Source organism: Fusarium solani (assembly GCF_023522795.1).
Source record: "Fusarium solani strain SB1 chromosome Unknown bctg00000000, whole genome shotgun sequence".
NCBI lineage: Eukaryota > Fungi > Ascomycota > Sordariomycetes > Hypocreales > Nectriaceae > Fusarium > Fusarium solani.
In genome coordinates, this window is record NW_027072157.1 from 5,601,310 (window position 1) to 5,615,537 (window position 14,228).

A 14,228-nucleotide genomic window follows, 5' to 3' on the forward strand; every position below is an offset into this window, starting at 1 on the left:
CCATCCTCAATCGCACCCACAAGACGACAGAAATGAAGCAAGCCGGGTGCATCTTTAGACATCGGATATCACTCTTTCCAGCCATGGCCATGCTGTCATGGTCGCACTCATTACATACTTTCGCAGGCAGTCCCTGCATTCAATGTCATAATTTCCCCATGTTGGGGCTTCACTACATAGCTGCCTACTGTCCAGCATCACCCCAAGTGTCCAATCCAAAGAGTATTCAGCTAATCCAGTCCATACAAACAAGATTGCCATAGTAGATTAACAACGTCGGCTACCGCAGAACCCAAGCCAGAAACGCCTCCAGTGCCAGCTGACCAAGATGATATGCTAGGTAGATGGGGAAGGAAGAACAATGACTGTTCCCAGAACTCGTGGCATCCATAAGTGAATGCCTAAGAAGGCCAAGTATCCTATGCCGTCAGGCATGTTGAGATGTGATTTGTAAATGTGATGGAGGGTAGATCCAAGATGATGATAATGAGATGATGGCTGATGTTGCAAAATCAGGCGATGGCTGTCGCCGGGTATCAATTCGCAAAAACGACTTTGCGTGAAACGGGCGGCATGTTAGGCCCAATAGGTAGGTAGGTAAGTATAGGTATGTTTCCAAGAGACACTCGCTCCCAGCGAGTTATCGAATTCTCCTTCCGTCCAAGAACTTGGGGCTGTGCCCATCGTAGTAGTTGTCGCGGTACTGCATGGCTCTGCGTGCCTCATACTCTGCCTTTTCGTCCTCGTCCATGCTAAACGCCTTCTTGAGCCACCCAAAGGCACTCTTCTTCTTCTTAACCCGCTTGCCTCCAGCTTGGGTTGTAGCCCGCGATGTCACGGTAGCAGCATCGTCATAAGTAGCCGTTGTCACACTGCTTAGCGTGCTCATGGCACCCATTCGAGATGGCTGGTTGCGTTGGTGGCCAGGGAAATATCCCGATTGATGGTACTGATCGGCCGGACCTGCAGTATGCGGCCTCTGCTGCAGGGGAGAGTGGGGTGATGCACGGACAGGAATCGTGTTGTGATAAAATTGGTGGTGTTCGGAATGAGGCGAGGGCATGAGAGGACGCACAGGAGCCCCAAAGTCTGCGTGTGAGGTGGCTCGAGGAAGACGGTGAGGCTGGTAAGCTTCAAGATCTGAAGCATGTGAGTAGTCGGGAGCTTGCGATTTCGAGGTTCGTGGCGTTATGCCTCCAGGAGATGGCCGCAGCGATGATTGTATCTCGATAGTGTTCCTTGGAGGAATTTGGATAGAGACGGGCGGTGTTGTTTTCTGAGACACACGCTGCCGTAAAGATGTCCTCTTCTCCAATCCTACTGATTCCCGGACAGACTGTGTAAGAGTGTGCCTTTGGATTTGTTCTTCGATTTTGGGTGATTCAGGGCTCTTAGCCACGGGTGAGGCAGGCGGTTGCGGCGTGTAGGTTCGTGGCTGAAGGATGAACAACGGTCCATCGTCAAGTCCGCCAAGACCATCACCAGTTTCGGGTTCCTCCTGCTTTTCCTCTGTGACAGACGCCTTGGGGGTGGTAGCACCAGACGATGCGGGTGACGAAGCGCTGAGATTAGGCCCAGAAGATGAGGATGAGGTACTGAGGTTCGGTGACGGACGAGGGGTGAACCGAGTTGGTGGCAGCAAAGGAGCTGCCCCTGGCAGAGGGAAGTCACTAAGAGTGCTGACGTCGTTAAGAGTATTGACTTCGGGGTCTTTAGGTTTGAGGCTGGCAGCCGGGAGGGTTGTAGTCGACTTGGAGCTGCGAATGCTAGCCACAGGTGTGGACTTGGGATCCGACTTGATCGACGGTGAGGAGGAGCTTGCTGTTGATTCGCGAGGTGCATTCACGGGCAAGGAAAAGGGTGGAATGGTTGCCTGTAGATTGTTAGCCTTGGTGCTGGCGAATGTCAACGATCAACATACCCAAGTTTTACGGCTGATCTCGCCGGCCGTCTTTTCCATCTCTGCCACAATGGTCATGAGTTTAATGATCAAGCCGTTTAGATCCTGCGCTTGATTGTTCAATTCGTCAAAGGCGTTGAGCCAGCCGTCGGCATTGCCCTTCATGGCTAGAAAAATGCTGTTCAGATCTGGTTCAGAGTCTGGCCACTTGGTGTCCTTCTGCTCATTGAGCCATTCCATGAAAGCCTCGCTCGATCGGAGGCCAGCATCGATATCGTCGTCCCACTGCTTCATGGCGGCGTTGGTCCGGGCAAGAATGTGGTCAATCTTCTCGTTCCCTGACAGAATCTGGGCTCGAAAGTTGCGATCCTCGAGCATACCCTCAAAAGCCTGCCTGTTGGCCATGGGGAGTTGGAGATGAGCAATACGCTCTGTGAGGTCCTTGTGGGCCTGGGCAAAGTCCTCAAGCATCACCTCAAGAAACTCGTCCACCTCATCGATATGCCCCTGAAGAATCGTCACGACCTGTCCATTGTCGGCAGCCAGGCTGTTGAGAAGGAGGTAGACGCCAAACGTGATTTGCGAAATGAGCTTGTACATTTCGTGCTGCTGCTGACCCGGCCGATAACGCCATGTCGTATCGTAAGGCTCATCCTCGGCGTCTTGCTCAAGTAGCCTCGCTCGACGCCCCGTTGCGTCGAGGTCTCTTAGTTTGGGTTTACCGGGCCCATCGCCACCACTGGTGACTTCGTCCAAAGACTCGGCAAAGGCTTCTTGCATGGCCGGGACGGGGTGTGTCGGGATGTCTTGGTTTGGTGCCTTGTAGGACCTGTAGCTATCGGTCGAAAATCGGTGGTTAACCACCGAGGGTGGGTGTTCTGAAACGGTGTCACCATCGTCAGAGGTTGGTACGAGGACGATTCGAAGGTCGCCAGGGTCATTGAATGTCAACGGCGGCAGCGTAGTGGGAGCCATGGTGGCGGTGCCGACGGCCGAGATAGACACTTCTGAAGCGGGCCTGACGGCCGAGGACATCATGGGGTCGGCGCGGGGAGTGGTTGCGTCGAGGGTATGTGAAATCGAGAAACTGCAGGAAGCCGTCTAGCCGTTAAATGCGGCAACACAAAGGCGTTGTCGAAGCGGCAACGGAAACGGTTGTGCAGAGCGTCGGGCGAATCTTTGTGCTGAGGCGGCGTCGTACAGCGTATCGAGCGAACGAGTGGAAGCAGTTGGAGACAAAGGAGGGGGAGTCTATCGCATCGTGAAAGCGCCGCCGGGAGCCAAGATTCAAGCAACGGAGAGAGCCATGGTACAACGGGAGTAGAGCACGGCAAGAGACGGGTCGGTTTCAGCAACGGGTGCGCGGCGCGAGGTTATCCAAAAAGTCGAGGTTCGTTGAGGCGCAAAAGCTTGGGAGAGATCGGCGGGGACGTGGGAAGCTGGGAAGAGGTCGCAGCTCTATCTGTAGCGTTGGTCTGCAAAGGGGATGGATCATCAGCTGATCAGGGACCCAGGAGGCCACAAATAGGTGTGTAGGTCGGCAGGCCGCCCAAGCCAAGCAACCAAGCAAGCAACTGTTTGGCTGTCGAGGGGTTCGGGTCGACAATCCGGGGTAGCCGCAGCCCACAAAAAGGCAAGAAAATGAAGGATCCGCCTGCTAATTCGCAGCGTGAAAATACGAACCCTTAAAAAGAAGTAGGGTTTGTAAGGAAAAGACGCGCAGGCCGAGGGGCAAGGATGAAGGTTCCAAGCTGCTGGTGAAGAGGAAGAAAAAAAAAGGAGAAGCCCGAGAGTCGGGATGGGATGGAAGTGATGAATTGATACTGGCAAGCAAGGTTGGTTGGTTGCTCTTTCCCTTGAATCCTTGACGCGTACACGCCCATGCCCGGGGGCTTCGCCTCCTTCCTACTTTTGCTTGCCTGTTGTTCTTGCCCGTCAGTCACTCAGTCACGCACCTTAATCACGGGCTGGACTGGACTGGGCTGGGATGGATGGGATGGGCTGGGCTGGGCTCCAGGTGCTAGAGTGTGCGTGCTTCTCTCTCGTTCTCGCACTCTTCTCGTTCATCCCCTGAGCCTGAACCACGCCAGCAAGTGGCCATCCACCAACGGCGGTCTTGGCGGGCGGCGCAACCACTAACAGCCGCTAAACGCAGGTACCATCTGGACGCCCCTTGAGGCCCCAGTGCCCCTGAGGGCCCCTTGGCTTGGACGCGCGCCCCCACCGCCAGGGCAGTCCACTCATTCACTGCAGTTCCCCGATGGTGGAGCTGAGTCTTCGATTTCTTCGCCATCCAACGGGTTACGATGCGTGATGGGATTGCATCTTGCTAATGCAGTTCCATCTATCTCGTGCCCAATGGATGAGGCCCCCGAGGTTCAACAACAAGAATGAAAGGAAATTGCAGCTTGTGTCGGTTAAATGGGTGGTTGACGAGGCTTGGCGGGCCCAACCGCAGCCTAGCAAATGTTTAATGCCACCACACGGCAAAGCACTCCAGATGATTGCAATATGGATGGATGCCCAGATATGTGGGTGGAATGAGGACGACTGCCTTTGATAACCGAGAGCAGGTATCAGTCCTTGATTGGGCACGAGTCAACAAAGCCTGGCCTTTAGCAGTCCCGAGTAAGCGGCGATCAATGGTTCTAGATCTGCCGAGGCTCTGGGTTCTCGATGCAATTCACGGCTGGGTTCAAATCAAGTCCCTCAATGGTGGAGAGGCCCTTTCAACTGGTGGCGGTTCAACACCAATTGCAAGCCAATCATGGACAGACCCTCTCGATGCCCAAGAGTCTGCTAGTCCACGTCAAACACCAATCCCACCCTCGAGGTGGACAGCTTGCCATCAGCCGAATATCCCATGGCTTGCCGCGCTTCGCACCGTCGGCATGTCGCCATCCCGCATCGTCTCCATGCCGATTCAAGCTAATTTCTTGTCTATTGACGAACAAGCGCCCGACGAAATTATTCTCACGACATCTGGCGCGGCCTAGCTCAGGGGGACGCATCTGGTGGTGCACAAACAATCAAGAGGCCCCATGTCCCATGGCACGCTGGACTGCAGGCGCCGCTCCAGCCAATGCCCAGCGCTCGAGTCTTCCGAACAAAGCAATAACCCAGGATGGATTCGAAAGGGTCCTGCTTGAGTCGTGCCAAAAGGGGGCTTGCGATCAGATCGGGACTTGGGAGCTGTCATTTCAGCCTGCGTCCGGGTCTTGCGAATCGTTGATAACTACAGCTATCGACGGGTGCGGCAGACGCCTCTCGACAACCAAGAGCCGCGAAGAATTGCCCTCGCCCAGCAAAGTGTCATGGGTCCCAGCTGACAGCAGGGAGCTGACGCACTGTTCATTCCGTCGACCGACCAGCAGTCGGGAGGACCCAGACAGCTCCAGGGGTCCTCCGTGGTCCGTGGTGTCGGGTTGATCCTGCTTATTTTGTTCTGCCGCAGTCTGTATCCAAAACTCATGCTTGGGATTGATGAAGGTGTCGCGTGTTGCTGGGGCCCTGACCGACACTCTGTATCGCCTCTCTTGCGACGGCAGCCTGCCTTGTTGACGAGCTGCGTAGCTCGGCCACTCAGGGGCTTGCCGGTTTATTGACTGCAATTTACAGGTCATCTTTCAGGACCGCCAGTAAGGTTCAGTAGCGACGTTTCGGTGGCGCCAAGTTTGTCAAGGCCGTTGATCCTGCGGGAGCTTCCGAAAACTCTCTGTTGGGCTGAACCTCCTGGTGAGTTGTTCTCGTTGCCAGAGGGAAATAACCAGGCTTGAGGTTGATGACAGTCGCACAAAGGATGGCTCTGCAACCAGTGTTGATAGTCATTTCGATAGTGTTGGGCCAGTCTTGAGAGGGCACGGCCTAGATTCTACGCCACGGCTTTTCTGTGCCGTGCAGCATTGGCGCTGAGTACGAGCACGTGTTGTTCTTGGCTTGTCGAAGCTGATTTATTGCTTCTCCCGCTATTTCCTCGGCCTTGCTTGAGGTGGTTCTTGGCGTCTATCCAAGGGTATCGAGAGATTTGCGGCGGCCGAGTGGATCAAGCCCAATACCAGACAGCTTGCAAAAGGAAATATTCTAGATGAATAGTGTCCTTCTATCCGGATACTGATAAAGCTAGAACTGTTCCGCCTTGTTGTTCTTCGGCGATTATCAACAAGCCGCAGACGCTCGCTCTCTTGGCTGTTGGCTCAGCCACGCGTCAGCCCTGCGGCATCATCTTCATGATCCATAGAGTTGCCTTTTTGAGAACTGCCGCATCCAAGGTCAGACGCTTGCACCCAACCTTGATTTCAATGCCCGCAAAAACCCTGAAAACAACCTTGCCTTGTGCATCTATAATAGCCACGTCGATGTCCTTCATTGGAGGTTTTGACCAAGATCTGGCGGGGGGAAACCGTCATCATCATCTGAGCTCAGCCCTCCGTTGAAAAACGCCAAACCCCAAAAATAAAAACGCCCACGATCCAGTAGTTTGGGGTTGGCGCTTCTGTTTAAGGGACCGCCTCCGCTCTGGGGTTGGGAAATTAAACCCCCAGCTTTTTTCTGCCTTTCTGTCAACTTCAACACCACAACTAATCACGAAAAGCACCAGCGAAATGGCGCCCAAGAACCCTTTCAGGTTCGGCGACGGCCTCTGGGATCCCTCAAACCGCTTCGAGACGTCTTGGCTGCTGAACCCGTGGCTTCTCTTCGCCTTTCGCGCCCTCATCTCCATCTACGCCTTTGTCACGCGCTTCTTTATCATCGGATGGACATGCACCCATAGCTCGGTCGGCGGCTGCGAAGAGGTTCGACACTCGTTTAGCTACTTCACCATCCTCACGTACTGGGGCATCGCCTTCTACTTTGCTGTCGCCGCCATACACACATTCACCTACGCGCTGCGCGGCCGGCCGCTACTCGACACTCTTCCCCGTCCTCTTCAAGCGCTACACGCGCTCTTCTACTCGACCATCGTCACATACCCGTTCCTCGTCACCATCGTGTACTGGGTTGTTCTGTACAAGGGTGACTGGTTCACGGTTACCTTTAGCGCTTGGTCAAACGTCAGCCAGCATGGCCTCAACAGCTTGTTTGCGCTCTTCGAGATCTTTATCCCCCGAACGAACCCCCCGGAGTGGGTGCACATTCCCTGGCTGATCCTCATCCTCGCCCTGTACCTTGCGCTGGCGTACATTACCAAGGCCACCGAGGGCTTCTACGTCTACAGCTTCCTCGACCACAATGACGTTGGCGGAAGGGGCATTGTCGCCGCGTACATCATTGGCATCGCTGTCGGCATCGTAGTCATCTTTTGCATCGTCTGGTGCATCATCTGGCTCCGACGCTGGGTGACCGAGACCAAGCTGGGCAAGGATGGCAAGTTCGCCAAGCAGCCCGACAACCACGACGACATCGAGATGACGTCTGCCGCCAACAAGTATGCCATTGGCAGCGCTCCCGAGGCGCCGGATAGGATGTACTGATTTATTACCCTTGCCACGGGTGTTTCATTTATGGTGTTGATTGATATGCGACGGCGTTGTGCCTTGGGTTGGTTGGCTTTGGTGTGAGCCTCGACGAATGTATACAGGGCTCTCCTGGTTGGGCTATGTGATGGTCAAGGATACCCCTTTGTTTGACATTAGACAGCAACGAGGCTGACAAGTATTGGATAATCTCTAATAATGAAAATCTCACTCGACAATTGAATAGTTACACCTGTGCATGCTGTGTCCCGGAATAGAGGCATATTCCTCCGTGTCGTTCATTGTCGTCCCATGTTTAACCCACCAGAGCTCCGTCGGTATTACAGTTACAGTACAGGTACAATATCCCTTCTAACGAAATCACGGTACCCTATATATCTACGCCTCGTCTAGCATTTCAACAAGACTCCTCGTCTCTTCTCAGACTCTCGAATCTCAAACATGATTTGGATGCCCACGAAAAGACACGAGCATGCGGTAAGGAGGAACAAAAGACCTGTTCGAGTTAGTAATGCTTGTCAACCAGTCGAAAATCGACTTCACGTACCTGACCAGTCATGCAATATGCTCTGGATAATGCTCTGCAAGCCTTCCACGCCAACAGCGAAGCCCACCAGGTTCGCCGAGATCATCATAAGTACGTTGCCCACGCTTCCCACACAGCACAGCATGCGATACTCTGTCGGTCTGTTCTCCCATTTGCGCGGCGGGAAGAAGTAGGCAGCGATCCATTCGGGGAGCATGAACAGCACAATCAACCATCCCCAGATCAGCAGTCGCAGCTGAATATCGTGCCACAGTGCCACAAAGGTGAAAGAGAGGAGGTACGTCATAATAGAACGAGCCGTGCTCTGCCAGGTGCGGAACGATGAGCCACCCAAAGGCACGTAGATGTATCGAATCAGCCATCGGTTGTACGAGCGGTGCCATGCTCGCCAGAAACGCTGCGTGCTATAGTTGTTGCTCACGCAGCGGACCATGTTCTCGGGAGGATCGATCCCATCAATGAGCGCCCAAAGTCGGAACATTCGCCAAGGAATGAGAAGCTTCAGCCAGATGATGTGCAGGTTGAAGAATGACAGCAGACTCAGCTGAGCAGCCGTGTATGAGCCCCATTCTGGCCTGCCCTTGCTGATAGCACCAACGTAGTCGTAATGCAAAATCACCTCCATCGAGAGCAGCACGAGCAGGAAGCGGACACCGTATCGAATCGTCCGGTTCGTCTCGATGCTGGCAGCGCGGTACTTGGACTGACAAATAAAGTCGTTAAAAGTCACAATAGGTCCCGTCAGATAGAGCGGCGCATAAATCGCGTAGCCCACGTAGTTTCGGAAACTAAAGTCTCTGGGATCGGCCGAGATGGAGACACGGTCTCTCTCTGAAAGGTTTGCTGGGTCCAATTGCTTCTTCTTTAAGCATCAGAACGAAATCAGATTCCAACTCCAACTGAAAATCATGGTGGTCACTCACCTCGAGAGCATTGGAGTTGCTGCGGTCAACACTCCAGTAGTAGTCCAGGTTGAAGCTAATGAGGCGCAGGATTGTTAGGTTGAAGAGAACCTCCCATCTCGCCAAAAGGCCCCTAAACGTATTGTCGATGCTGGCTCCGAGGCTCATCAAATCCGAGTCGATCGGTCTCACCCTGTTCCCCACAACGCCCATGGTAGGAGGTGAAATGAAGCTGGCCAGAATTCTAAGTCGGTAGCCCTGGGTCAACTCGTTTGCAAAGAGGATTCCGACATTAAAGATCCATGTCGCGGCAGGAACATATTTTCGAGGAAGCTTGGTGGCCAGCTGATAGTTGGTCCAGAGGATGAAGAAGATCTTGAACGCTGAAAGTCCATGAAGAACGAAAAGGAAGAAGATTGCGAATGTGAAATCGAACGACGCTCGCTGGTCCAATCTACTGCGCCCGCCCTGGCTTCGCTCAGGCAGAGGGTTTATCTTGTTCCAGAGCTTCCTCAACAACGGGTGAAACAGTAGGAGAGCGCCCATGTACGGGAGGTTCGTTCGGAAGACGTGGTATTGCGCATCGGAGACGTCGATTTGTCGCCCTGGGATCCAGCCAGGGGATAGGAACCTGCTAAACTTGGAATATCGAGGGTCGGTCGCTAGGGGAGTGTCAGTACGGCTGGAGTAGTCGCAGGGAAAGTCGCGTACGCTTCGAAACATCGTATGCGATCCAGAACATGTATGGAAGGGCCACGATAATGACGAGATAGTATAGGAAGAACTCGGGAGTCTTCCATTTCGAGGGCTGCGCGCGGCTTCGCTCCTTTAAGGCGAGGTCTTTTTTCAAGGTAGGGTCGCTTCGCGCATCGATAACGGTCTGGTAGGGAGTGGACGACGGTGTGAGAAAGCGAGTGTCTAGGGTGTCGTGGTCGTAGACGCTGCGGATGAACGATAGGAGAGCCATGGTGGCGGTTCTCTTGAATGCGATCCGAGGGTTCAGCTCATGGCGGTTTCGAAGAGCAAGAAGAGAAGGAAGCGAATGCGGGAAGCTGCAGGAGAAAGAGTATATGCAAAAGGAGAGGCGGCGAGGCAATGGAGGGCAAAAAGGAGCTGCTTATTCGAAGGGAAAAGACGATGTCGTGGCCTTCGCGCGGGGGATGGTGTTGAGGCTGCACGGGCAGAAAAAGGGATCCGAGGCATGGATGGGGTAGTGGGCGGGCTGCAGGGGGTTTAGCGGGCGGGAACCCCTGAAAGCAAAGCTGAGTTAGGGGGCCTGTCACTCGTTCACGAGTTGCCGCGCGTGCGCTAGTTTGGACAGTGTGGAGAGCTGTGATGTTCATTTTTAGACTGTCTTGGCTACCCTGGAGCAGAAAGTCGAGGAGGCCGCGGTGTCGATAGTGAGATGGATCTTGAAGTTATTCTTTGTATTTTGATACTCAAAATAATCTAGACTTGCTACTCATGGAGAGAATATTAGAAGAGCTAAGAGAGCGCCGCCTCATTTATCTGCGGTCGTGTGAATAAGACCTTATCTTTATCTAAGTACCATCCATAATGCCCAGGTAGCTTGACTGCTCAACAGATCTTGAGCAGGCTGTGAATCACAGCCAATACAAATGCCCTGTAATTCACTTCACGTTACACAAACACAACCAGGATCAGATGATAGGTCAAGCACTGTAAATTTGTGAGAGCTCACACTATCAACAGATTATGCAGCGCCTGCCGACACTGATTCACTTACATCTTATCCTGGCAAAGGGTGAATCTCTTCCGGTGTTCTTATGAAATACGCAAAAAGTGAGTGATTGATAGGATTTTAATACACAGAAAACTACAAAGGAGCTGAACAAATCTAGCTCGACAAACTTGGAACGGACAGACCAAACCTCTACGTCCAAACTCCCCCCGCCTTCGACGAGCCTCAAGAATCCTCAGCTTCATCACCCAGAAGAACCTTCCCAACACCCAGCAAACCAAACTACAGCAAGATGTGCAAGTGGGACATCTTCCTCTTCAACTGCGGCTGCTTCATAGTGCAGCTAAAGGACCCATGCCACGACCGCCGACACAGGTACCACCTAAACTGCGTCCAGATCCAGCAGGTCCGCAAGGAATGGGTCTACTGCCAGGGTCGCCTCTGCGACAGATGCAAAGATCTGCAGGATGAAGGATACGGGGTCTCGGACGAGCTGCCTGCGTGGAAGGATCTGCAGAGGGCGGCGTACCAGGTTGCCAAGGATCGGGCGAATATGGGGTACTTTGAGTGACACGCGAGACTTGGGAGGGCTTCTCGTGACCCAGGCTCTGAGGATGTTTATGGGGGTATGCGTCGAGGCATAAATGCGGGAAAAAAACGATGTGATGAGACAAAATCCGGCTGATATGTGAGTTGAGGCCATTAAACTGGTTACGACTGTTGACTGACAAGGTTTTAGGGGCACGCTGTCCAATACATCAACCACTTTCCTCCATTTTCCGTGAGAATACCACTAGCTATCATCTATATGAGTAGTAACGTGATATTGGATGAATTTGATCAGTGCTTGCTCTCGCTGCCTCTTGGGTTCATGGGCACCTTGACTGGGGGTTCCCAACAGTTGTTTTGTGCTTGGAACGTTTGAAATTCATGATTCCGTCCATTCTAGGCCATCCAGCCCGGCCTTTTGGCAGAAGCTTTTAGGTCTGAATAGATGAAAGGAAGTCAACTTGATTGTTTCCATCTTCACCTCTCAGGATGCATGCAAATGTGTTTTCACTCACTGTCAAGCAGCTCTGGGAACGAGCTGAACCAAACACCAGCCTGATAGAAATCGTAGAGAGGTATTAAATATTACTGTGTCCTTGGCGTGGGTATTTATTTGCTCAAGGCTACTTCCCTATCTTTTTTCGTATCTCTTCATTAATCGTCTGCATTGCCCGGACCAAAGGCACGATATCCTTCTGTCCTCTGGCCAACAAGGCCGACTGATTTCCTAACCGCTCTAGTGACTCAGCATCCTTCATGTAACTCTGGGGATCGTCGGCTTGTAGGATACTGTTTGCGAGATAGGCGTAGGCGACGAAGCATCGGTACGCCCCGAAGAGGGTTGTCATTGTTTCCACGTAGGGATATATGACTAGTAGTTGGCTCAGGAGATTGATAATATGTCGGCAGGCATCCTCAACAATGGGTGATTCGGGGATATCTAAGTCTGTTGTTGGTGGCCTTGGGGATGTTGAGTCGAGGAGGGACATCTTGCGGAACATGTAGATGATGGAGGTGTAGCCCGTGAAGAGGACATCTACTACCACCCATATGTCCTGCTCCTTTTCAGGAGCATCTGCCATCCATTCATTCTACCACAATATTAGTTACTGGTAGCTATGAGAACTGGCTGTGAACTCACTAATTGCCACTCGTCGAAAATCTGCTGCATTTCAAGACAGAGCTCCTCAGTCTTAGCCATTATCTCAGACTTGGTGGTATTCTTTGGGTCATCCAGCATGGCAAAGAATCGAGCAATAACCAGACTGACCCGAGAGCTAGCGAGGAATGCTGTGGACTGTATCCCTTGGAGAGGAGGCCCCGAATCAGCATCCAGCCATGGCAAGTTGACCTTCCACGGATTGTTTGTAATGGCAGGCGGTGTGTTGAGGACTAGTCGGAAGAATAGGTCAATCTGTATCACCTCCCAGAAACCTCTTCTTTCATCGTCACATTTGTCCCCGAGAAATGTGGCGTCGGCATCGTCGCCGTCGAGGTTGTGCAAGTTGAGAGCCTGGCAAGACTCGCAAGCGTGCTTGAACATTCTCCAAGCTAGATCGTAATCGAAGAATTCGGCGGCCACACGGGTCTACATGGTTAGAACACTAGGAGTGATGGTGAAAATAGGTAGCTTACCACACAGAGGGCCGCGAGTAGGTCGGTTATTGACCCTGACGCTTCTCGCTCCCAAAGGGGGATGGCGCGAAGACATCCTAGGTAGCTGGCGTTCATGTAGTCAATGCCGACGACTGAGGAGATGTTACTGGCTTTTAGACTGCAGCCATGGTACATGACGGTGTAGTAGATGACAAGGATGACGGGGTCGACATGGATATGGGGGAGGTCGATAATGTCGGGTATCATCTGAATCACCCGTCGCTCGAATAAGCCGAGGAACATGCATGCCGGCATATGTTCAAAGTAATCTGCAAGTGTTAGCGATAAGCAGTGAGTTGGTGCAAGGTCACCTACTCTCAACCCAGGTCTTGGCCAGGTCTGTTGGGATGGCGATGGAATCTGTGATTACAGCCGACCCAAAGGCCCGTCTTCGCCTTTCCTGGACCTGATCGACAGCATCCTTCAAGACGGTCATGGCATCCATCTCCTGGCGAGGGTTATGAGGCGTTGTGACGCATGAGTCGCGACCATTGATGGTGGTGGACGCACATGGCGACGAGCTTGACGAGGCATTCCCAGGAATTGATGCTGGTGTACAGGGATTGATGGCTGAAGTTGAGGAGGCATTCTGGGCTTCAAGGCGCTGCAGACGGTCGAGGATGGCGGTGAGTGCAGGACCGGAACTGGGTGATCTTGGGGATACAGAAACATCAACAACGAGTAATTGGGTGTGCAAGATGAGATACTTACAAGGCAGGGTCAATTAGACAACGCGTGGTCCTCCTTTTGGCCCGGACAGGGTAGACGCATTCCAAGTCCTGTAAACTGCACCGACCACACTGGGGCATAACACGATTACAGCGGACCTTGCGTTCTTTGCATCTCATACACTCGGAGGCTAGGTCAGCGAATAGTCCGAATGGGAATGCGGGGAGGGGAGAGTCATCAGGGGATGATCCTTGGGGGAGCAGCTCACCGAAAGACGGTTGAGCTCGTCCGGGCCCGCCATGGCTGAGTTTGACATTTGAGATCTACCGATCTGATAAGAGACGGGGAGAACAATGGACCTTGGCGGGTGACGGACGAGACGAGGGCGAACCGGAGATTCGGCGTCGGGAAATTCCCGCAGGCGGCCGGTACTGTAGGTATGTACGGCAGGGCAGGTTTAATACGAGGATTTCACTGGCTTACAGGCGGCAAACAAATCTCCAAGGCGGCGCCGAGAGATGAGCACAGTCACGAATGGAGATGGAGGTTGGCCGTGGGCGGTTCTGGGGGTTGATGAAGGAGTTTGGGGATCCAAGGTATGACTCTATGGATACGGGAGAGAAGCCATCGACGCCACTAGTAGCAAGCCTGCTGGGGTTACTACTCGATCGGGTAATTCGTCGAGAGGCCAGAGTCTTGGCAAAGTCCGAAAGTCCGTGCAGAGGGTGGCATGTTGGCCCGGACATTCGGTCTTTGAATGTCCGAATGCCCTCACTTGTATCCACCATATCCACAAGAATGTCCCGTGGTAAATCTTGACATGGGGTAT

General features: G+C 53.1%; 6 protein-coding genes across 6 annotated transcripts; 3 read left to right on the forward strand and 3 right to left on the reverse strand.

The window, feature by feature from the left end:
* Positions 1-640: 640 nt before the first annotated feature.
* MRS44_001784 (uncharacterized protein) lies at positions 641-2,875 on the reverse strand (the record flags this gene model as incomplete). The annotated part of the gene is made up of 2 exons (XM_046278176.1): positions 641-1,873; positions 1,922-2,875. The coding sequence occupies 2 exons, from the start codon at positions 2,873-2,875 to the stop codon at positions 641-643; spliced, it is 2,187 nt and encodes a 728-aa protein (XP_046137936.1).
* A 1,667-nt stretch (positions 2,876-4,542) lies between these two features.
* On the forward strand, positions 4,543-4,896 carry MRS44_001785 (uncharacterized protein; the record flags this gene model as incomplete). Its single annotated transcript, XM_046273410.2, has 1 exon — positions 4,543-4,896. One exon carries the CDS (start codon positions 4,543-4,545, stop codon positions 4,894-4,896), a length of 354 nt encoding a protein of 117 aa, XP_046137935.2.
* A 1,605-nt stretch (positions 4,897-6,501) lies between these two features.
* Positions 6,502-7,371, forward strand: MRS44_001786 (uncharacterized protein; the record flags this gene model as incomplete). Its single annotated transcript, XM_046273409.1, has 1 exon — positions 6,502-7,371. One exon carries the CDS (start codon positions 6,502-6,504, stop codon positions 7,369-7,371), a length of 870 nt encoding a protein of 289 aa, XP_046137934.1.
* Positions 7,372-7,763: 392 nt separating this feature from the next.
* Positions 7,764-9,790, reverse strand: MRS44_001787 (uncharacterized protein; the record flags this gene model as incomplete). The annotated part of the gene is made up of 4 exons (XM_046274809.2): positions 7,764-7,870; positions 7,922-8,783; positions 8,845-9,485; positions 9,535-9,790. The coding sequence occupies 4 exons, from the start codon at positions 9,788-9,790 to the stop codon at positions 7,764-7,766; spliced, it is 1,866 nt and encodes a 621-aa protein (XP_046137933.1).
* Positions 9,791-10,380: 590 nt separating this feature from the next.
* On the forward strand, positions 10,381-11,096 carry MRS44_001788 (uncharacterized protein; the record flags this gene model as incomplete). The annotated part of the gene is made up of 2 exons (XM_065623822.1): positions 10,381-10,388; positions 10,709-11,096. 2 exons carry the CDS (start codon positions 10,381-10,383, stop codon positions 11,094-11,096), a joined length of 396 nt encoding a protein of 131 aa, XP_065480238.1.
* Positions 11,097-11,697: 601 nt separating this feature from the next.
* On the reverse strand, positions 11,698-14,187 carry MRS44_001789 (uncharacterized protein; the record flags this gene model as incomplete). The annotated part of the gene is made up of 7 exons (XM_065623823.1): positions 11,698-12,165; positions 12,216-12,662; positions 12,710-12,999; positions 13,046-13,383; positions 13,442-13,530; positions 13,668-13,830; positions 13,883-14,187. The coding sequence occupies 7 exons, from the start codon at positions 14,185-14,187 to the stop codon at positions 11,698-11,700; spliced, it is 2,100 nt and encodes a 699-aa protein (XP_065480239.1).
* Between the last annotated feature and the right edge of the window lie 41 nt (positions 14,188-14,228).